Here is a 21,759-nt window from a genome sequence, read left to right as displayed (position 1 = left end):
TCCTAAAGTCTCCGCACCACCAGAGTGATAAGTACTCGTGTTTTCATGACATTTTAGTCTCTTTAACTGCTACAAATGTGTAAATAAAGCAGTAAACATCTGTCTGTAACAGTAGACCATGGCGTCCTCTGAATCATTTCACTTTAATGATTCTGTCACCAGCATTTGTTTCCTTGTAATCCAGTTAAACTAGTGTCATAAACACCATTATATGGTGTGGAAAGACCTGTATATTGGGCAGGTACCCTTAATACAGCAAAGAGGATATTCAGGGGATAGACTGTTGAGTTCAAGGCAGCATGTTTGTTATATATATCTTATTTGTTATATACATATATATCTTGGTGACTGCCATTATTAAACTAATATTATAGCAAGGATTTTATTTTAAAGAACTGCATGTGTACATGTTGTATGTTTCTTTATTAATTGATGTTGTACAAATATCAATAGAGATATTAATATCACGTAAGGTTACTCCATGCACCTTTTCATTACAAGTTTAAAATTTAGATAGTTTTAAAACTGCAACTATACGTTTTTGTTTTATTAATGAATTTTGAGATTCTTTTTATTTTAACCAAAAAAATTAAAATAATTAATTAAAATTAAAATAAAAATCTTGAAACCGTGTCATAGTCTACGGTTTTTTTTGGGTTTTTTTTTATATGCTCAATAAGGTTCAATAACTTTAATCGTCTCGACAAAATAACGTAAATTCTTTTCATGTTGGGTGACTCGCTGGAGGCAAAATCTTTGGCCTTAATTCAACACATTTGGATCTGACAGCTACAGTCACGAATTGTTTACGTGCTGATGTGACGAACTCGGAAAAACAAAACAAAAAAAACTACAACGTCACGTAAGACTACAGTAAAACCTTAACCTACTATAATAGCCTACACTAAAAAAATCTAATGTTTATAATGGCCTCATTTATTTAATTGGAAAGTATACTTTTAAAAACCCTCAATTATAAAACTGGATTCTCAATAATAAGCTATCTACTCATATCTCTCTTAAAAGATAACGTGACCATGTTATCTGTAAATGTATAGGCCTGTAACATACTTTATGTAACTTTTTCCATAGATATGGCCTTCACATAAAAGAGTTATTTCACTTTGCACTTAAATATAGTTAAACATGTATGTAATTAGATTTACTGGTGAAATTCCAGGCGCAACAACAAGTGCAAATGTGTGTGAGCTTGATAATGTCAGGTGGGTCATAAATAGACAAGCTCAAAGATCCCGAATTTTTTTTTTTCAATGTTTAAGAAAAATATCTGTGTTGTGGAGACTTTTAGATTTTGTCAATATAAATAGACTATATGTAATTTGAATATAGTGAGTTTTCGGGAAACTGTGGGCTGGTTTGCGGCTGCTTAATTCAGAAAAAAAGAAAAAAGAAAGAAAAAAAAAGAATGGTGCTTTGCCACGCGGCTAAATACAGCCTAATTAATGTTTTACTGTTATTGTACGCAACCACATATGGGCTATTGATGAGTGCCGTTGTTTTATGTGTGTTCTTGAATGATGATCCTGTCCTGGCACTATAACTCCAGCCTCCAGATTTATACAGGACCAAGAGAACCTATATTAGGATCAAATTTACCAAGATAATTGAGCACTGCAGCGCATCGTTATTCCTTCATTAATGTATGATTTTGATTAATAGCCTTGTCTGGAGTTCACATTGGTAAAACGAAACCAAGAACATGTGAAATTAATTGTACCAAATCACCAAGGTAATAAGGTATTCTCTTTATTCCAGGCAGGGTATCATTTCGTCCACCCAGACTAAACTATCAGGCCTATACATAAAAGAGACTTGGTATTAAAAATGTCTCATAATTATTTCCTTCACTGTTCGATGATTGTCTGATGAGCTCTTTGACAGCTATACGTTATTTGTGTTCTTATTTTTGTATTAAATTGAACACGGACTTAATGAAAATGCCACAAATGTCCCAGCTCAATATTTTGTTGTAGGTACAGCCAAATATATAATGAAACTGATCAACTGGATTTAAAAAAGAAAAAAGAAAGATATGACTTGTTCGTGATTCCGTTACAATAAAATTATATTAAAATATGTGTCCGCTAGAAGAGCGACATCGTATGGTACGAGAGTCTAAGTCTGTAAGGGTTTACATATTTTTGACTACAGACAGTGACCCAATGACATAACAAGATCACTGAAAGCAATACTTAAACATGTAGCTATATTTCTGCTGTATACCCATTGTTTATGATAGATAATTTAATGTAACCGTATTATATTGTTATAGGCTATTGGAGGATGATGCTGATGGGTGATATCAATAATTTTGTCCAGAAGGTGCAAAATACGCGACTTTGTTTTACTGGAGTGCATTATTACTTTATAGCTATACAGTAGCTTTTACTAGGCCGCATTATCAACAAACTTTTTACATCTTGTAAATGCTAAGCAAAGTAGCAGCTGCCTCACCGGTATTTAAAAATGTAGTCCGTATGAAAATATATGAATCAAAGATTAGGCTAATAGAACGATTTGAATGTACAACTTAATTATATGCATTAACAGCCTTGTAAGTCTAATATTCTATTCGTTAATTTTCTTAATACAATTAGGCTATTTATAAAATGTTAGCCTACTGTTTATTTCAAAATAGTAGGCCTATTTTCTTGCATCATGAGGCAAGGGTGCTGGGCGTTAAATATGTTAGGCTTGTTAAAGAAAATCTAGAAAAGAGAAGTATTTTCTAAATAGTCCAATTCCAAAGTGATCAGCAGAAAAAGATCCTTTTAGCATTTTGCAAATACTGTGGTGCAAATTGAACAGGCCTACATAATCATCAAACTGCAAATCGCTTACTTCAGACACTTCTTCTTGGCACCATAACCAGTGTCTTTGATTAAAAGGATCTTTCTGTGAAAACAAATAACCTCACTTCGAAAATATTGTGTTACCACATATTTACTTTTACTGCGTAAACACGCCAAAATAAGTTTAATGCGCGGCGTGATGGCGCTCAGTTAGGCCATAAACAATTCCGCATAAAATTACAAAGCTCGCATTCGATGAGCCTCAGAGATATGTAGCATGAATCGGACACAACATGAAACGGAAACCAGCAACGAGGGATTTCACATTATTTATGGTTATTATTATTAGCCTATTATTATTATTATTATTATTATTATTATTATTAACCTATTATGGTTGACTTTCCTGCTGTCATTTGTGTCTTGTTGTGCCATATTTTAGAAAAAAAGGTCTTCGAAAATTTGAAATTTTAATTTTTTTTAGAATATTTTTGAAATACCAATGAAAAGCGTAAAAAAACACAATATATGCCGATAAAAAGTTCATGATACCACAGCCTTCAATGCTGAGAAAAAGACCATTCACTACTAACCACCGCTCTGGTCCCTGGATAAAGTTCACTATGATTTTTCAAGGCTCGCGAAAGTTGGCGTAATCAAACAAACAGACAAAACATAGGTAGTATAAAATCAGGCCAAGTGGTTAGGTCTGTAAGTGCCAACACAATCGGTGCACACTGATCCAAAGAGGCCGATTATAGGCACGTTCGCGTCCTGGAGACAAGCATATTCGCACGGATGTCCTCGTTTATTCCTCTTGGTTTGCGTCAGAAAGTGAAGAAGCACCGCCGTCGGATAAGCGGTCCGCTTCTTGTGTCCTCTCCTGCTCCGACAGCTGCTCGCTGGTGGGGATGGAGTTCTTTTTTGGACGGCCCTTGGGTTTGGTCGGAGACTCTAGTCCTCCTCCTTGCAACACCTTCGAAGCAACAACGATACACATCAGTTTAGATTTTCACAGGTAGGCCTATGACAGTTGAATCATCATTGCTATGCCAATTATTATAACTTACGATTTTTTTCCATTTCATTCTTCTGTTTTGATACCATGTTTTGACTTGAAGCTGACTCAGGCCTAGAGACTCTGCTAGGTCTATTCTGTAAATAGAGAAAGATGTCGACTAAGTCATTTCTTAGACAACACCAATATGTTCTTTGCATGTAAGCTGTGGTTCCATAATTACGCTCATAACAAAATAATTAAACTAGGGAAAAAGTCAAACATTTACATTGTTTTAAATAGGCTACGTAAAATAGCCATATTGAAATTAAAAAGCGTGTTTACCTGTCAGGAGTTGAGAGATACTTCTGTTTCTCAAATCGTTTTTCCAAGCCCATCAGCTGTAGTTCGGTAAACACAGTTCTACTCCTTCTTCCTTTCTTAGTCCTGCTCAATGCATCAGCTCCAGGGTCGAGTTTCCCCCGAAGATGGAGGTCCAGCGGGAGATGATGGGATGAAGAGCCCACCTGCAGACCCGCGGCGCCGGACAGAAGCGCAGAGCCCAACGGCGCCCCGAGCGAGCAGGACAGAGGAGACACTGGAAACTTCAGGATACTGGTCTGGTCTGCTTTCAGGACTGGAAGTAAAACAATTGTATGTGTGTGCGTTAGTCATGACAATTTAGTCGGAACTTGCTGATAGTGGCATTTTCATGTCAGTTAAAAAAAAGAGTTTAGATGGATCCATAATGGTTCATCATAGTGAAAACGGATTTTTATGTGCAAATTTATATAGGCTTATAAAATAATATAACAATTTTCCTGATCAGTCTAGCTATTAGCTACAATTGAATTATATGCTTTTGAATCCATAAGGAGTTTTACGTAAGATAGGCCTACTAAAAATCTTGAATCGCGATACAGACTAATGATTAGTTATTTAAATTACGTCTTGGATTATTTTTTGCTTACATCTTTCCATCCATAACGGGTGGTGTCATTTAAAAATGTACAGTTTTATTTTTCATACTGTAATATTTCAACGTCAACTGAAGCTGCATTATTTTTCCTCAGTGTAAAAATGTTTTAATTACAACATCTTTATTTCTAAACGTTCAATTTGTCACAATAATTTCAGTCTTGATTTTTGCAGTTTCATCTGAATTTTCTTCATCTTAAATTCAAAGTTGTTGAAAAAGTGCAGTAAATGTGTCAATGCAGTTTGTTACTTTTGCACCACTATTATTTTATTTTACAGTTTAAGGGGCAAATAAAACACTTTTTTATTTTCGTGATTTTTTTTTCATGCACGGGCTGGTAAGAACTCTCTTTCCCAGAGTATAAATAAAAAAGCATGAAATGCATGCAGTAGGGTCTGAAATGAACGTGCATTTGCAATTTTTACAAGCTTGCTCGGTCCAATGCATTGAATATTTTGCGATCTGAGATATCTGATTTGTTTTATATTGGTCCGCAGAGACAATGTGGAATATTTTCCTTGTGAGTAGGCAAATCGAGAGGTTGTGCAATTTGAATGTCTCTGAATTAAGAGAAGGTTAAGATTAAGGGATTGCCCATGCCGGATCTCAAAATATCGTCTGACTGAAAGGTCACGGTACTTACCTAAGTGGTTGTGGTATGGTCTGGCGGACAAAAGGGCATGTACTCCAAATTTTAGAAGGTCTCCAGTGGGACTTGATACCTTGTGATCCGGATGGTCTGTAAGAATCTCTTCAATCATGAAACTCCTGTACCTGTGAGACCTTTGGTCTGGATGGGCATCCGGGGGGTAGTAGTGCGCCCCAATCTCCAAAGGATGTTGCATTATTATAGTTTAAATGTAGCAGATGTTCTCCGAACCTCCTGGAAGCCTGTAGAAACCTTGAGGTCACATTGAGGATTCAGATGTCCTTGTGAAGCACCGAGGCATAAATGTCCATTCAGATTTTTAGATGCGATCATTTACAAAAACATCCTCACGGTTGTGGAGAACCTTTGACATACGTAAAGAAGTCTCTGACTGATGCTCGATCTCAAAACACGAGTGAAATTGCTTTCTTTTCTGTTGGCGAGTTCCGAAATGTGTGGTCCCGTCCATGCAGCTGAGAAGTCTGATCCGCCCAGTAAGGGCAGCCTGTTTCTGTTCTTACCGCACCAGCTGAGCTCTGAATCAGGAACATAGAAATCTGAGTTTAAGGAGGTCTAGCACAACGCCACACCTCCTCCTCAGCATGCTTGGGCACCCTCTGTAAATAAAGGGAAAACACATAGTCAAAGCATTTCACTTGTGGTGAGTCTTCGATCATTTGAATAAGTTTAGTTTTAAAACGGGTCAGAGATGCTGTTTGGTCGGATATATTATTATTCTAAAATACATTTAAAAAATCCATTCATACTAAAATGATTTGAATAGATACTGTACACTTCTTCTATAGGCTAATGATGTTTCCATTTCTGAACTAAAAATGTCTTGTTGTAGGTCTTGTACATATAGGTCAGCATGTTTTTTTTGCATTTGATTTCTACAAGATTTTTTTTTAATAGTCTCGAACTTCATTTGTTACTGATCCATTACTCGCATAGCCTATGTTTCACCGACGTTCTTGTCTACAGTCTATCAGCTTAACAAAGAAATAGGTTCTGGGCTATAATTAAATTACATTAGAGCCATTTTATTAAATTTAAACTTGCAAAAAAATAAACGAAAGTCTTGCCAAAATAAATCTGAATACGTCCGAAATAAAGATAGGAGCTTATCACAGAATGACACATCACCTTCATCAATTAGGTTATTAATCATGGTTATTAATAGATATACCTATTCAGTTTTATTTAAAATTTAAACTTAAGCGACCGAGGCCCTTAAAAACGTCCGCAAAAATGTCCTGCAAGAATTGGAGGAACGTAAAAATATCGTAAATATTTGCGCTGATGCAATATAGGCTACATATAAAGTATGTAGTTCAAAAAAAGTTAACTGGGCTTTTAATTGCATAGCACCTTGCACACAGTTTCCAATTTTACTTGTGATGTTGTAATTGAAAATAAATAAAACGTTTCTTTACGTGTTATTTTGCCATGTTATAATTCGATGATTAAACAGTGGTGAATTATTTATAGGTTATTCACCATCGTCAGGAAATTGTTTTGAAATTTGAAATTGAAATTTTTTCTTGAAAATACAGTGAATCCATTTAACATGGCAATTCAAGTGTTATAATCAAAATACTGTTTGTAATCTTTCAATATAAGGTGCTATTTTTACGCAAGGTCATTAGATCAAAATGCTTACATCTTTTAGTTTGGTTTATTTTGTGTATTCATAGCATTCCAATTCATATTGAAAAATTCATAAATAGACTAATGCAAAATATCTTTAATTGTAAAGTGAGACACTTCTGGTCAGTGGTAAAGTCTCTCCTTTAGACATATGATAGACCACTGAATTGTGTCATGTTACAGTCTTTTGACATAAATTACATTTCTTTCTTTGTTTTAAGCTGTTTAGTAATACTATCGCCGTCGATTTTAACATTAACTCCAGAATTATGCAGCAGCATGCACGTTTTCTTTTTCTTTCTAGTCTTTTTATTCTTTCTTCTTTATCACACTCGATTTTTCTTTGTCTCTTCATGCGAAATTATGTTGTTTTACTTTCATAAAGTGCGTATCTATATCTGGATTTTCACTATTATAGACTAATTACTATTGTTACTTTTAGTTGTGTATTATTATATCTTAAATACTGAATTTACATATTTGCAATCACAGAAATAAAGATATTGACATGGACATTTATGTAAAGACATTTTCTTAAAAAGAAAGAAAGAAAGAAAGAAAGAAAGAAAGAAAAAGTCATTATACACATCCAACCCCTTCTCCTTATTCACCTAAAGATAGTAGGCAAGGTGGCCTCTGGTGGGAGCGCTTCTGTATTTCAACCACTAGGCGACATCATGTGAATGCTGCATTGCAAAGCATCAGTGTATATCAATAAGCAGATGTAATTATCGATTTTTTATATATATGTAGTCTTTTACTAGCTGCATGTGTGCACTGAAAACACTGTTCAGAAAAAAAATAGTTTTAAACTGTATAATTAAACAGTGGGGCTATAGCCATTAACCGTGCAGTAGCCTACTGTGGGAAGTGGGACCACTTCAGCAAAAGGCTTAGTGTGTTAAGCTACTATGTGCTTAACCATGTGCACCACCAAGCTTCCTATAAGACACCCCATGCCAGTCTAGAGCATCATAAACATCCATCTAATCTGATCAGGCATGCCTAATTATATGCTTACAGTGGAGTTCACAACACTGAAAATCTGGGATTCCAAATTTAATTTAACTTGGGGGAAAAAACTGAGTATTCTAGAATTTTGAAATGTTTAAAACAGGTCACCAATTCATAAGAAATTTTGTGGCATAAACCTTAATTAGATTAGACGCCATATTGAATTTAACGAGGTCTTTACAAAGGCGCGCACTGTAGGCTATAAGCATTTTTATGCAATATTTTTGTCTATTGAAATGTTGTCTATTAAAAGTTTTTATTCGGGAAGACGCTTTGACATCTGAACACTCAGTACGTTGTTAAAAAACAGTAGGCTACAGTCCATTGAATTCACTGCAGATACTTCTATCACTCAGCCTCGTTTTCATTTCTGTCAAAAATTAAAATGTGGCGCTACCCAGACTAAGGTCTATTGACCACGTGAACTCCTTTTACTAAAGGTCAGATGTTCTTGCTTCTTGCACTATTTTACTATTTTATTATATATTATAGCCGTCTTTATTATACATAAGCTAATGGTAATTCGTGACTACCATATGGAATTTGATTTCATGGTTACTCTTTATTTTAAGGTGTCCTTGTTACAGTGTAATTATACTTTTAAGTACTGAGTAATAATCCTTAACTACATGTAGGCCTACTTAATATGTGGTTAGAGGTATATATGGTATATACGTTTCCATTTAATTATGCATAATTTATTGTTATTATAATAGTAAGTATATGTAACATGTGTAACTAGGACACCTTCAAATAAAGTGTTGCCGATTTCATTATTTATAATGGCAGTGATATGTATTTGTAAGTACTTCAGTTCATTAGTTTACGTAGATCAAGTACACTATTAAGATGAGTCAATAACACTTAGCATGAAACTCAGCCAAATGTACTGCTCCTCAAGTGTTTAGCCCCATTTCCTCATGCGCTCGCCACTCTTCACCCGTGCTTTATAGCCCTCATTTGATCACATGACCACGGATCGGCCAGTGACAAGCCTTATCTATTTCCTCCAACCTGTTACAATGTAACATCCCCTTGAGCAGCGAAACTGATACAAATGCACGCGACAACTGTCTGTTGTTGATCCATGCTTTTGCATTTCACCATGACCCCAATGGAAACAATGGTCTTTAGCTAACAAAAACCGGATACAGGGACCAAGGTATGTAACAATCGGACACATGAGCCCTAATGTTAGCCTTTGCTTTTAGCACAGTAGCATTAATGGCCAGCTATCTGAGAGATGCACCGCTAGAGATTAACCATACAGTATATTAGTTAATCTAGTGATCTGCTCTTTAAACTCCTTTATTGTGTATTTGTGTCTCGATTTTGTTTTGAAACGATGCGCATAAGGGCAAACGCTTGATCTACAGAGTAAAAGGGGAAAACAAGCTGCATTGTCCTTCTCGTGAGCTGTAATGTATGTTACTGCAAATTAATGAATGTTAAACATTCATTTCTGGGATCAAAGCAACATTTAACACAGATGAAATACTGAAAATATATATTACATTATCTTATGGTAAGTCTTTTGAAAGCATGCTGTTACAGAGCCAGTGCCCTCTTAATAACAATGTTATATTTGTATGTATAGGATGCCTTTATCCTATAGTGTCCAGAATATTATACTGTGTGTGTGTGTGTGTGTGTGTGTGTATACACATTATTTTCCCATGTGACATTTTCTTGTTATTGTGTCTGTCCAAGCTCACTTGGTGTTAAAGTGAAGAAAAATAGTATAATAACTACAGCAACATCTTTGAGCTACATTATATTAGAAATGCAATAAAAGAATGAATGAGAAAGAAGTGGACAAAAGGAGGAATCAGGGTCGTAACATTGATATTTTTTATTTTTATTTTCTTTAATTAGTAAAAAAAAGTTATTTATTTTTAAAATAACCAAAGCAAAATTGCATTGTCATACACATCAAACAACATAACAACAATTGTGATGATAATAATAATAATAATAAGAATAGTGATAATAATATCTGAATTTATTTTTGCATGTTGCATATAAAATGTACTTCACTCCGTAATCAGGGAAGCAGTACATTACAAAACCAAATTTCTCCTTTGACCTTGGGCTGGAATTCATGATGCAGTTTAGTCTGGATGTCTTATATTGACGTAAATAAACTCCAAGCCAAATGTTTCCCATGATAGATATCTGCATAGATCAGTAGCTACAGAAACATCACGTGTACTTGGTGGTTTCTAAGGAAGAGGGCATGTGAAGGGTCAGACACTGAGCCAGCAACAACAGCAAGATTTCTCTAAACGCTTCAGCGAGTGCTATGATTGGCTGAGGTAACAGTGTATCTGAAAGGCCATGTAAGCCTAACTAAACACATTCACTAAGACATTTAAGCTGTCATTTACAGTATGCTGAGAGGTTGTGGCTTAACGAGACATGCTGAATAAACTAAAAAGCCTTTAACTCTAAATGATAATTTCATGCTTTATTACATAAACAGTTGTCATTTTATCAGCACGGTCAACAGAATAGTAGCTATAGTGGTAATATAAATCAGTCAGTAGTCTGGTTAAAAATGAATGCATACTAATCAATGTGCAAATTTAGCAATAACACTAATCTGAAAGTATACAGTCCTTTTTATAACTCTGTTGGTTTTGAAAAGGCTTTGAAAAATCAGTTCAATGTTTAGATGAAAGTAATCGCCGCCCTTTGATTAAATCCAGTGGGCAGCATTCAAGGATTCACCCAAGCTCGGACTCTGACAGCTTTTGTAAGGATGACAGCTGGAATATTGTTTGCAAGCATGTTCATAATGTTAATTTATTAAAATACATTACAACTATTTGAAACACCTGAACTGCAGGACTAAAATAGAAATGGATTAAGGAACAAAAATGACCTTAAAATACAAGACTCAAGTTGTCTCTTTATATTGAAGGGTTGATCAGGATTAGGAAAAATCCATTCCTAATCAGATGAATAGCACACACTGATTGACTAGTGTCAGGTTGAGTTTTTGGATGGCTCAAGGGGGATTCACTTTGTCTCTGTTGGATCAGTGTGTAAAGAGAAGTGTACGTTACAATGCAAATGAGTCTCATAATGCCACTCAGCTGTCATGCGTCTTCTCACTTTACAGTGTGAATTAATCATGGTGTATCAAATGACTGCAAACATCATCCTGAATGTGCCAAAGATCGCTACAGAAACCCAACGCAAATAGTCATTACTTAAAGCAGCACTGTTCTGATCCACTTTCGATTATTGTTAAAGATAAATAAATGACTTGAAAGAAATGTTCAACAAGACACAATCTAAATGTCTGAAACTGTTTTGAAATCGGTGTATTTTTATAGATATATAGGTTGAAGAAGGCTGTTGGTCTGTTAAATTTTTCTTGGGCTATAAAAATATTTGAAGTTGTAAATAAAGCAAAGATTATTCGGGTATGTTTTGTAAGAAAATACTATTTCAGTCATTCTACTTCCAGGTTTCATCTTTACTTCAGTGTGTTACTTGCTGTTTCTCTGTAATTATTTGTGAAATTTACTAGCGGAAAAAAAAATCGAGTGAAAATTGTTTCTACACCAGATTTATTATAGTTAGCTAAAGCTAAAATCATAAAAGTTTTTTGTTAAAATTTGTTACAACTACACTTGTGCATATTAAATAAACTTTAACTGAAATAAAATAAATGATAAAATACCTAAACTTATTTCATTTCAGCTAGCTGCCAGGGCAACATGTCTCATTTTCATTTAGTTTATCTTGATATACTAAAAAAATAAAACTTAAATCAACATGAATGAAAACTGTGTATTACTATCAAATTAAAATGAAAAAGAAAATATACAAATAAAAACTAAATCAAAATATTAATAAATATATGAATATTAATAAATACGGTCAGATATTTAAAAATATCTCAATATTTAAAAAAATGTATGAATAAAAATACTAAAATAGTACCCTGTTTTACACTATTTTTTTTCCCAGTGTAGCATTGAGAGCTATAGGAGGAATTTTCAATTGAGGTTTATAGAAATTTATTGCAAGTTAGACACAATATTTGAATAAGTCAGAACAGGCTGTAGGTCTGTGCCGAGTTCATTGGATGTAACTTCTCTTATTGCTTTCGTACTACATTTAGAAAGTGTGATTAGGAATAAAATCGAAATTTTGTACAGTAGTATTATACCTTTGTCAGACCAAAATAATTAGCAAAATATTGACAAGTAGTAATGTGAAAATCCAGAAGTAATAGCTCTGTTTTAGAGCAGGACGGTTACAGTCATTGACACTCCGACCTGTGATTAAAGTAATGGCTATTACAGTCACAGTGGTAATGTGAGTAGTCAACTGTTGACACTTGATATGCAGTGGAGTGTAGGGTTAACCGACACATTGAAGTTTCCATAGCTTCTCTGTACATACTAGTATAGAGTAGGTTACAAAAAATGTGTCACTTAAAAATCCCTCTTTTCCTTAAGACCAGAAAAATTTAGTTCTCTCATTCATTTTTAAGGTTAATTCCTGTAAAAATCCTGATGATTTGAGTTTTTTCTGCATCGAAAACAAAATCATAAGGGTTTATTTGTTATTTTTCAGCATAAGGATTTATCTGTTATTTGTTTGTTGGTATCCTCCATAGTCAAGCTCTCTTTTAAATGTGTAAAGTTCTTTATTTATATGTTCTTATCTAGAGCTTGTTCATTATATTTGGCACTTCAGTGACAGTAGATTCACCATGTGACACTGCACCACACTTTGTACATTTTCCTCCCAGGAGGGAAAACTCCCTGGCAACCAGCCTTACAACTCCCTCATTTATGTTTACCCTGCCATTGTTTTGTGTCTGAGTCTTTGACACCATGTTTGCTCCCTTCTTTCAGTGTCAGCCATGGCAGCAGGCGTCAGTTTGTTGAGTGACCTGCCCTACTCCACGGGCAGTTCAGCTAACAGCAGAGAGTCCAGCACTGGCATGGAGCCAGGTAATAAACTGCTATTTCTGTTACTATGGCTGGGGAATATTTTAAATGGGTAATGCACAGTCTATAATTGAAAATAATTAAGGTGAGATTCTGATATGCAAGGACCGAATGCAGAGAAATAGTTAACAACAGGTGTTTTTTTTGCATACTATCGTCTTTCCATTAAGGGTAATAATGGGTAATAATATGACCACATTAACTTATCTAGACTTGTGCAGACATTTCAAAATCTTTTGTAATCTTTTTTCCAAATCAATTTGAAATGACTCATTCCATATCAATTAGCCCCACTAAGTACAGAGATAATGTATCTCCTTTTAATTTCCTCTGAATTCAAGTAGGTTAGGTGAGAAAGGACACTCTAATAGCCATGGTAACAAAAACTTTCCTAAGCCTCTTCAGATGTTGAGTCGACTGACGTATGAGGAAACCACTTTTCTTTTATGTAGTATTCAGTTTTTGTGCTCCGAGTTACATAAAATCTTTGCATTCAGCATAGGAGATGGAATACATTAGTTGGAAAGGTGTAATTCAAGTCTTATTATGTTGAAATGCATGCAGGGTTACGCAACCAGAGCTGTCTTTATCATTTCCATAAGACACATCATCCTGTTTCTCTTCCACCTGCGACAACACACACAAGCTTCTGCACAGCCTCCCACTGATTTCGGACTTGGTCACCATGGAGACCCCCTTCAAGTGCAACTGATGAACCAGTTGGATTGTATCGGTCTCTCATGCCTCTTTTGTGCAGCGCGGTGATTGTGTAGCGATGATTCACTGCTCTGGGGTCAGCGCTTGGTTTGTTCAGGCTGTGCTAAATGTAGTGTCATCGGTACTTTAGACGGGAGACGGGCTTGCTCTTCCCTGTTAGATGAGATCTTCATGGGTTTTTGAAAGACGCACCGGCACTCGGCTTCAGAGACCTTGCTGAAGATCCTGAAGAAGAGGCCCAGCTCAGCTGTGGAAGTCTTGACTTCTTCTTCGCAAAGGGTCATTGTGGCACTTAGCATGTCCGAGGCACAGACTGACATCACAGACTGTGGATGTAATGTGTCATCTTTAAGTTTAAGTTGGAGCTATTTAGTCTGAGGACTGAATTCTGAATCCTTATTTTTCTTCATCTGTCTCTATAGTGAATGTCAGAGTACCCACTGCAAAGTACACCAAGGTGGGCGAGACTTTGAGGCATGTCATCCCAGGACATATGCAGTGCTCCATAGCGTGTGGTGGTCGAGCGTGCAAATACGAAAACCCCTCTCGCTGGAGCGACAAAGAACAAGCCATCAAAGGACTGTACTCCTCCTGGTAAGCTGTCTTCCTGCTCTCTTCTCAAACAGTGTGCGTTGTTTGAAATGAACATGTCAAATATTTAGCAGAGTCAACATTGATTCATTGTACTAGTCCTAAACAATTCAAAACTCAGATATATTGTTAGTTAAGAGCAAGAAAAATTAAAAAAAGACTATTAATCAATCAACGTAAAATCAGCACACCTGAAACGAGGATAGGTGCATGGGAACAAAATCAAACAAAAAGTTGAATCAAAAATAAGTAACGAACCCGCACACTATCAATACTTGCTAATTCTTAAACTTTATTAAACGCAACGTTTCGGTCCACTGACCTTCATCAGGCAAATGCAATTTAAACTTAAACATTTATTTTAACTTTATTGTTCATGAAAACAGCCTTTGATACTAATATGGCAAACAAACAAAAATTATTTTCCATCTGTTCTCCAAACCGCTTGTCCATCCTGGATAGATGGACATATTTTCCATGATTATTGCCTTTGATACTGATATGGAGAAAAAAAAAAAATAAAAAAAATATATATAGGCTTATATACTGTGTGTGTACTGTTTATATGTATTATGTATATATAAATACACACACATGCGTGTATATATTTCAGAAAAATATGCTATGTTTATATATGAAATATATTTATATATAATATAAATATATACATGAAAATACATGTAAATATTTTCCAAATATATACTGTATGTGTGTGTCTTTTATATATACATAATGAATATACACAGTACACACACATATATTATGTAAACAAAAACTTTTATTTTGGATGCGATTAATCACAATTTTTTTTTCATCCATTCTCCAAACTGCTTGTCCATCCATGGTCAGTCCATAACATTTAATTAATTAATTAACTTATTTATTTTATCTATTTATTTATTATTTTATTTTATTTTACTTTATTTTATTTTATTCCCATGAATATTGCCTGATACTGATACGCCAATAAATAAATACAATTGCTCGTTTGCACATTAACCATTTGTTTTCCTTTTTGTCTTATTTTATAATATTTGTATTAATGTTATTGAGTGAGATATTTTGTTGATATCTAATTCATACTCTGTTCACAGGATAACTGATAATCTGTTAGCCATGGCAAGACCTTCAACTGAAATCATTGAAAAATTCAACGTCATCGAACAGTTTCATGCGTATGTTGTACTCAGTGGCAAGCTACCAATAACTGATTCCCAAGATGCACCATGGAAGGCTTTGCTGATGCTTAATCTTACTTCCTTCTAGGTGTGGCTTAAAGACAATAATCAACCTGCAGCGTCCAGGGGAACATGCCAGCTGCGGCAGCACTCTGGAGCCAGAGAGCGGTTTCACCTATCGCCCAGAGGTTTTCATGGAGGCGGGGAGTGAGTAGATCACACATGCACACAAACATGCACCTCTTCCTCTCTCAGTAGTCAGGGGAATCAGGCTGGGATAAAACCTTACTAAATCCTTACCGTTATCACATTAAATTGTCAGTGTGTTGGACAAGCTAAAGAACCTTTTATACATTATTTGCTTTCTATACATGAAGTGGTCATGCTTGCAGGTGTTGTTCAGCTTTCATTCAGGTTTTGAGGCTTAGGGGGATTGGCAGCCCTTAACAAGATCTCCTGAGAGTGGTGCTGTGCTTATATAGACAGCACCTTCTGGGAAAATATGTAAGGCACAATTTCCGAAGAGCACAGCATGTCGAAACATGCATGAAACGTCTCTCAAATTAAGGAAGAGTCAGCACTGATGAGAGATCCTCTGTGTTATATAATTCATATTCCCAGTTATCCAGAAAGGACAGAGTATGGTTTTACATAAAAAATAGACAACATATAGAGGTGTTTCTTCAGTTATTGGCCCTTTGGACTTTGGTGAATTCCCGCCACAGCGTCATTTCCACCTCATCACAAATTATGTTTTGTGTTTAGCATTCTGGGATTAAAATGATGATGGTGGAAATTACATATATATCTCCTTAAATATAAAAATAAAATATCTAATTTGTCTTGCAAAGGTTGTTTTCATAGCCAACATTTAATGTAGCCTAAATAAAAGTTGTTTTTTAAAAACTTACCTTAAATTATTTTTTTGCATAATTTGACAGAATTACAGTAGCTATGTTTCCATCCACCTATTTTTATGTGCATTTTGGGATATCGCATAAAAAACGCTGGATGGAAACGCCAAGATGCACATCAATTCTAAAAATGTGCATAAAAAACTTCTGCGCTCATCTAAGAAGGATACATTTCTTATCTGGTAAGAAAACATGTGCATAAACTACGATAGAAACACTTTTACCGAATAAATTCCTTAATGTGCATCAAAAAAGACATGTGACTTTGCGATGGGACAGCATAAAGCTGGACCAACCAACAGACCAATCTCATTTCACAGCATCTGAAATGCTAGTTCTAATGCTAATTCTAAAATGCTTGAGCAAAGTCTCGCCAAAGTGCTTCATTATAATTAACTCCCAGAACTGCGTTCCTAAACAGCAGGCTCCAAAAATAAGATAACATGAACGCGTTTCGTCTGCGCGCTCTGAAGCTTGTAATATTAATAATATTGTTAATATTACAATCATTAATAATATACAATTGTATACAAAAAATATTATATACCAATCTCAGGATAACTGATCTTCTCCTCTCCTGCAGCAAATTTAGTTTTTCTTCATGATATTTAGCGCAAGTTAATCAGGAAGTGACAATTTTGTTCTCTTTAACTCACTGGATGGAAACGGTGCTTTATTTGCAAATGTTTTATGCGATATTCCAATTTTGCGCATAAGTTTAATTCATAACTTTGGATGGAAACATAGTGTGATTGGAAATGGCACAAAATAACAATTTTGTTTACAAGTGATAACTTAGTTGTCTTTTTGAAAAAAGCAAGTGCACTAACTTTAGAAAAAAAAAACATTTTCAAAATTATCCAGTGTAGTAATAACATATTATATAACATATAAAAACATATAAAAATTTATAAAATTTTCACACAAATATTGAAATGGTTAATTTCACTCTTTGATTATCATTGTTTTAAACATGTAATAAGACATGTTTATGATTAATATTAATAGTTTAAGATTGAAAATCTGGGTTTTGGACAAGGGTAAGACTATATAAAGAAATCTTAAAATCTGTTTACAACCTTTGGGACATAAATATGCTAAAAGCAAATAGCTAACAAAAAAATGTGTTGTTTGAATTGCACTTTTTTAGTGGCTTCTTTGTTTCATCTTAAGAGACATACATTTGACTTTTTCCAGTTTATTTTTATAACTTTGGCTGGAAGGACTATGGCGTGGCATCCTTGACTACTATCCTTGACATGGTGAAGGTGATGTCATTTGCCATGCAAGAGGGGAAAATGGCTGTCCACTGCCATGCTGGACTTGGCAGAACAGGTCAGTATCTAGATTCTCTTGAAAATTTTGCGGTGATAATCTAACTGCAATAGATTTGCTTCAATCCTTATACATTTATCTGATTATTACCTACCCTTGATGCACATTCGTCTTCTCCTAGGTGTCTTAATAGCATGCTTCTTAGTATTCACATCCCGGATGAGTGCAGATCAGGCCATTTTGTTTGTTAGAGCTAAACGTCCAAATTCCATTCAGACTCGTGGCCAACTGTTGTGTGTGCGAGAGGTCGCCCAGTTCCTTGTGCCACTGCGGAGTGTATTCCCGTGTGCCGAGCCCAAAGCTCACACGGTCACGTTGTCGCAGTACCTGACTCGTCAGCGGCACCTGCTGCACGGCTATGAAGCACGTCTCATGAAGAACGTGCCAAAGATCGTACACCTGGTCTGCAGGCTCCTACTTGACATAGCAGAGAACCGGCAAACGGTGGAAGAGGAGGTGTTGGACATCCCGGACCTCACAGAGGAAGTGGAGAAGACTGTCTCGCTGCAAGCCCTTCAGCAGTTAGGGAAGGAGATGAGGGGGAAAGGGATTCCCATATCCTCACCTCGCTCTCCCGACCAACCCAGCTTGCTTCTTAAAGAAAGCCAATGTGATCCACCTCATGACCGGCCACTCTGTAGCGACCAGGAATTTGATGTGCTTTGGAGATGGCCGACGGTAGACAATACCTGCAAGTCTCAGCTCATCTTGAGGAAATGTTTTAGCTATAGCGACTCCGCCTTGCACAAACTGGATTCCAGGGTGCAGGTACTACAAAGTCCCCAGAATGCTCTTGGCTGCAAATCTGGGTTAAACTTTACAGAGGTTTATGTGTCGCAGAGCAGATTAGCTACACAAACCCCTGACCTTCTGCCATCCCCGTTGACATCCGAAATCAACAGCAGTCCCAAACATGGCTCTTTAACTGGTTCCTGTAGCTCCCTGGTACAATCCAAAAAAGTTGAAGGCCAAGCATCCTGCTCTCCTGTCTCCATAAAACGGGTACCTCTGAAGGAGGCAAAGCGCAGCATGTCTTATGGGTTTTTAGGGAGGACCAGTGACAGCATGTTTTCAATGCGTCAAGGTGGCAAAAGTCACCCCAGCCCTAATGAAAACACAACCTCTGATGTCACACAACAGTTGACAGATGTTCCTACTCTGACGCTTCAAAGTGAACTCCCACCTGAGACTCGTCGACTGTTTGTGGCCAAAGCTCTGACGATGGACATCGATGGAGATGACCTCAGGAGCACAGTCTCAATGTGGCAGGTAGGAGCAATACAACAAGATTTTTGGACGAATTGAGTCTCAGAACTTCAATTCCATATCCTGTTCTTCTATAACACAACCTTGGATATTCACTTTCAGTTGTTTCTGCGATGTCTATTGCCTCTCAGACAGAGCTGAACTCCCGTGAAGGTGCCTGGGAGAGGTTGTGCACCGAGAGAGATCCTGTGGTGCTCTCCACGCTCATGTGGTCTTGGCTAGAACAACTCAAGGAGCCAATCATCACAAAAGAGGATGTGGAGACTTTGGCTGGAAACAGATTCAATCCCCAACATGCTCTGAATTCACTGGACAAGGTATCAAACCACATGAGAAAATATCTTTATAGCAGGTTCTCCACCTTTTTGAATCAAAGGCCTCCCTCTTTGTTCAAGACAATATTCGAAAGCCCTCCTATGGAAGCTCATTTGTACATCCGTTGTACTTCTTTTTGCATTTTAATTCAAATTGGCATGAAATCTAAACTGTCTTATCAAACAGCTCAATATATGAAGTTGAATATATATATATTATATCCAACTTTTTTTTGCTTCCATACAGTACACGCACATAAAGCGACATGTACTGTATAGCAATCTCAACTGCATGATTTTGTTGTTGCAAAATGTAACTATTATTGTACACCTCTTTATTTAAAGTTGGTATGCCAAACTTTATCTGTAACTTTATCCTTTCTCCATACAGTATACATGCATAGTATATACTAGCTATATATACTCTTTAGCATATCTCAACTATTTGATTGCTTGTATCATCGCAAAATGTAAACTGTATTATCACCTAGTACTCATCTGCTAAATGCGACTATAAGGCATAAAGATATTAAGATATTTTCAACATTAACATCATGATTTTCTATAAAGCTACTTTGAAACAATGTGTATAGTGAAAAAAAGAAATCAAAATTCACTCTATTTTCTAAATGCATGTTATAAATCTTATTGTGAACAATATAATTTGTGTATATGTTTTTTTAATATCCAAAATTGCATAACTGGACCTTCTGATGAAAGTGTCAGACTTCTTTCTGGAGACTCACATTCATATGCCTCCACTCCATATCGTCCATATCATCATGACTTAAAGATTGTTGAAATAATTAAATGTAATTAATATCAAGACTTATTGGGCCTCCTCTGGAAGATTCCCCCTAGTGGGCCCCAGCCTCCTGGTTGAGAACCACTGCTTTGGAGTATATTTTATTGCAAATGCGACTTTTTTCACCATCTAAATAGATAATGTGTACGCTAAAACATCTGTGTGTCTTTTTATGTTGTTTAGGGACAAAAACAGACCCTTCTGTGTATTCTTGACTGTGTTGCTCATTTGCTTAAAATACCAGAAGAGGTTGAGAATGCCTTTTTTGAACGCACAATCAAAGCATTCACTTGGGTGAGTCATGGCCACAAAACATTTTCACAACAGACTTCTGGTGAAAAGTCCAGATGTTTTTTTTTCTCCTAGTAAGGTTTTGTGGTACTTTTTAGATTATTTATCCTAATTATGTGATTCTAATCTTTGTCTAATCCAGATTTCCTCAGATTCGGAGAACGGACCGTTAATCGGTAAGACTCTGAAAGACGTCATGATCCCTGTACTCCATGACTTGAGAACAAAAGCAATGGAGGAGCTTGAGCTGACCTGCCACTGTTCCCATGTACCCTGATCAAGATGGTGGGAAACTGAAATCTGGAGTCTACTGTAATTTTGTAGTTGAAAATGAAAGACACAAACTAACAGATTTACTGTTTTTTCTGTTTGACTACTCATTCAAAAAAATTATTTTATTGTCTTTTGAGAGAACAATAATTACTGCCATACATGAATGTGCCACAAGGTTTTGTTAGGCTATTTTTCTAATTTGTTTTTCTTAATAGTTTATTTTTGATACACAATATTTATTAGCTAACTGATGAAACTATTTATTAATAAGTATGTCATGTATTTATTTTTATGCTTTTGTTTGGCTCTAACGAACTGAGGATTCTCATGAAAATATGTTTTGTCGTATAATACTGTTTGAATAGTATAATGGTAGATGTACTTCATTATTTACTAAACCAAATAATATCACTGTGCAACATCTCATTTTAAGATATAATCTTTAATGTTTTTACTGAATGAAGCAAATTGACAGATTTGCTGATTCTTGCCTTTGCAATTTGTATTTAAAGTTTCAAAAAGGTTTGCATTTAAGGTACAATAGAGGACAACTGAATGCTTTCATTCATAATGCAATGCAGTTTACATTAGGAATAGCTCAGCATGGCCTCAGCATAATCTGAGAATGTATCAATACAATTCCTGCTAAAATGAAGCAAAATGCTCTGTAGACAGGCTTTTGCAGGATGCTTTTCGCCTTTTATTGGCATTATTTATAACTAAGCTGCTTCTTCAACTTAAAAAGAACAAATATGAAGAAATATGTACAAATATGTTTGTCGTGTGGTGTTTTAGTACTAGATAACACTGTGTTGAAACTGACCTCATTTGTCAACTAAAATGTTATTGTCTTTTGTATCGTAAGTATCATGTAGCCAGCAGAATACGTTTATTTATTCATGTTATTAGAAAAACTGCTAAATGTTTTCTTGTCAGATTCCTGAAGACAGATTATTGTGGATTTTCCAAAGCACTGCATATTTTTTATTTATTACATTTT

The 21,759-nt window shown here is 35.7% G+C and overlaps 2 protein-coding genes across 2 annotated transcripts; one reads left to right on the top strand and one right to left on the bottom strand.

Moving 5' to 3' along the window:
* Positions 1 to 3,329: 3,329 nt before the first annotated feature.
* barx1 (BARX homeobox 1) lies at positions 3,330 to 5,816 on the bottom strand. Its single transcript, XM_016537785.1, has 4 exons — positions 5,433 to 5,816; positions 4,156 to 4,447; positions 3,884 to 3,968; positions 3,330 to 3,789 (listed from the first exon to the last, which is right to left on the bottom strand). Exons 1-4 carry the CDS (start codon positions 5,632 to 5,634, stop codon positions 3,622 to 3,624), a joined length of 747 nt encoding a protein of 248 aa, XP_016393271.1. The 5' UTR covers positions 5,635 to 5,816; the 3' UTR covers positions 3,330 to 3,621.
* A 3,305-nt stretch (positions 5,817 to 9,121) lies between these two features.
* LOC107727875 (protein tyrosine phosphatase domain-containing protein 1-like) lies at positions 9,122 to 21,069 on the top strand. The gene is made up of 10 exons (XM_016537913.1): positions 9,122 to 9,264; positions 12,980 to 13,078; positions 14,215 to 14,386; positions 15,478 to 15,558; positions 15,650 to 15,768; positions 17,673 to 17,810; positions 17,932 to 19,079; positions 19,208 to 19,393; positions 20,379 to 20,489; positions 20,629 to 21,069. The coding sequence occupies exons 2-10, from the start codon at positions 12,988 to 12,990 to the stop codon at positions 20,761 to 20,763; spliced, it is 2,181 nt and encodes a 726-aa protein (XP_016393399.1). The 5' UTR covers positions 9,122 to 9,264; positions 12,980 to 12,987; the 3' UTR covers positions 20,764 to 21,069.
* Positions 21,070 to 21,759: the final 690 nt, after the last annotated feature.

The sequence above is a fragment of the Sinocyclocheilus rhinocerous genome, unplaced genomic scaffold (assembly GCF_001515625.1).
Source record: "Sinocyclocheilus rhinocerous isolate Xijiao unplaced genomic scaffold, SAMN03320098_v1.1 scaffold576, whole genome shotgun sequence".
In the NCBI taxonomy this organism is placed as follows: Eukaryota; Metazoa; Chordata; class Actinopteri; order Cypriniformes; family Cyprinidae; genus Sinocyclocheilus; species Sinocyclocheilus rhinocerous.
Note: the sequence above shows the minus strand (reverse complement) of the source record. Positions and strands in the feature narration are given on the sequence as shown.

Excerpts from the sequence above, each read along its gene's own strand:
- barx1 (XM_016537785.1), bottom strand. The coding sequence starts at position 5,634 with ATGCAACATCCTTTGGAGATTGGGGCGCACTACTACCCCCCGGATGCC. Across the intron at positions 3,969-4,155 it reads TATCTCTCAACTCCTGACAG|AATAGACCTAGCAGAGTCTC; the intron begins GTAAACACGCTT and ends CTCTATTTACAG. Across the intron at positions 3,790-3,883 it reads GAATGAAATGGAAAAAAATC|GTGTTGCAAGGAGGAGGACT; the intron begins GTAAGTTATAAT and ends GTTGCTTCGAAG.
- LOC107727875 (XM_016537913.1), top strand. The coding sequence starts at position 12,988 with ATGGCAGCAGGCGTCAGTTTGTTGAGTGACCTGCCCTACTCCACGGGC. Across the intron at positions 13,079-14,214 it reads CAGCACTGGCATGGAGCCAG|TGAATGTCAGAGTACCCACT; the intron begins GTAATAAACTGC and ends CTGTCTCTATAG. Across the intron at positions 15,559-15,649 it reads GTCATCGAACAGTTTCATGC|GTGTGGCTTAAAGACAATAA; the intron begins GTATGTTGTACT and ends ACTTCCTTCTAG.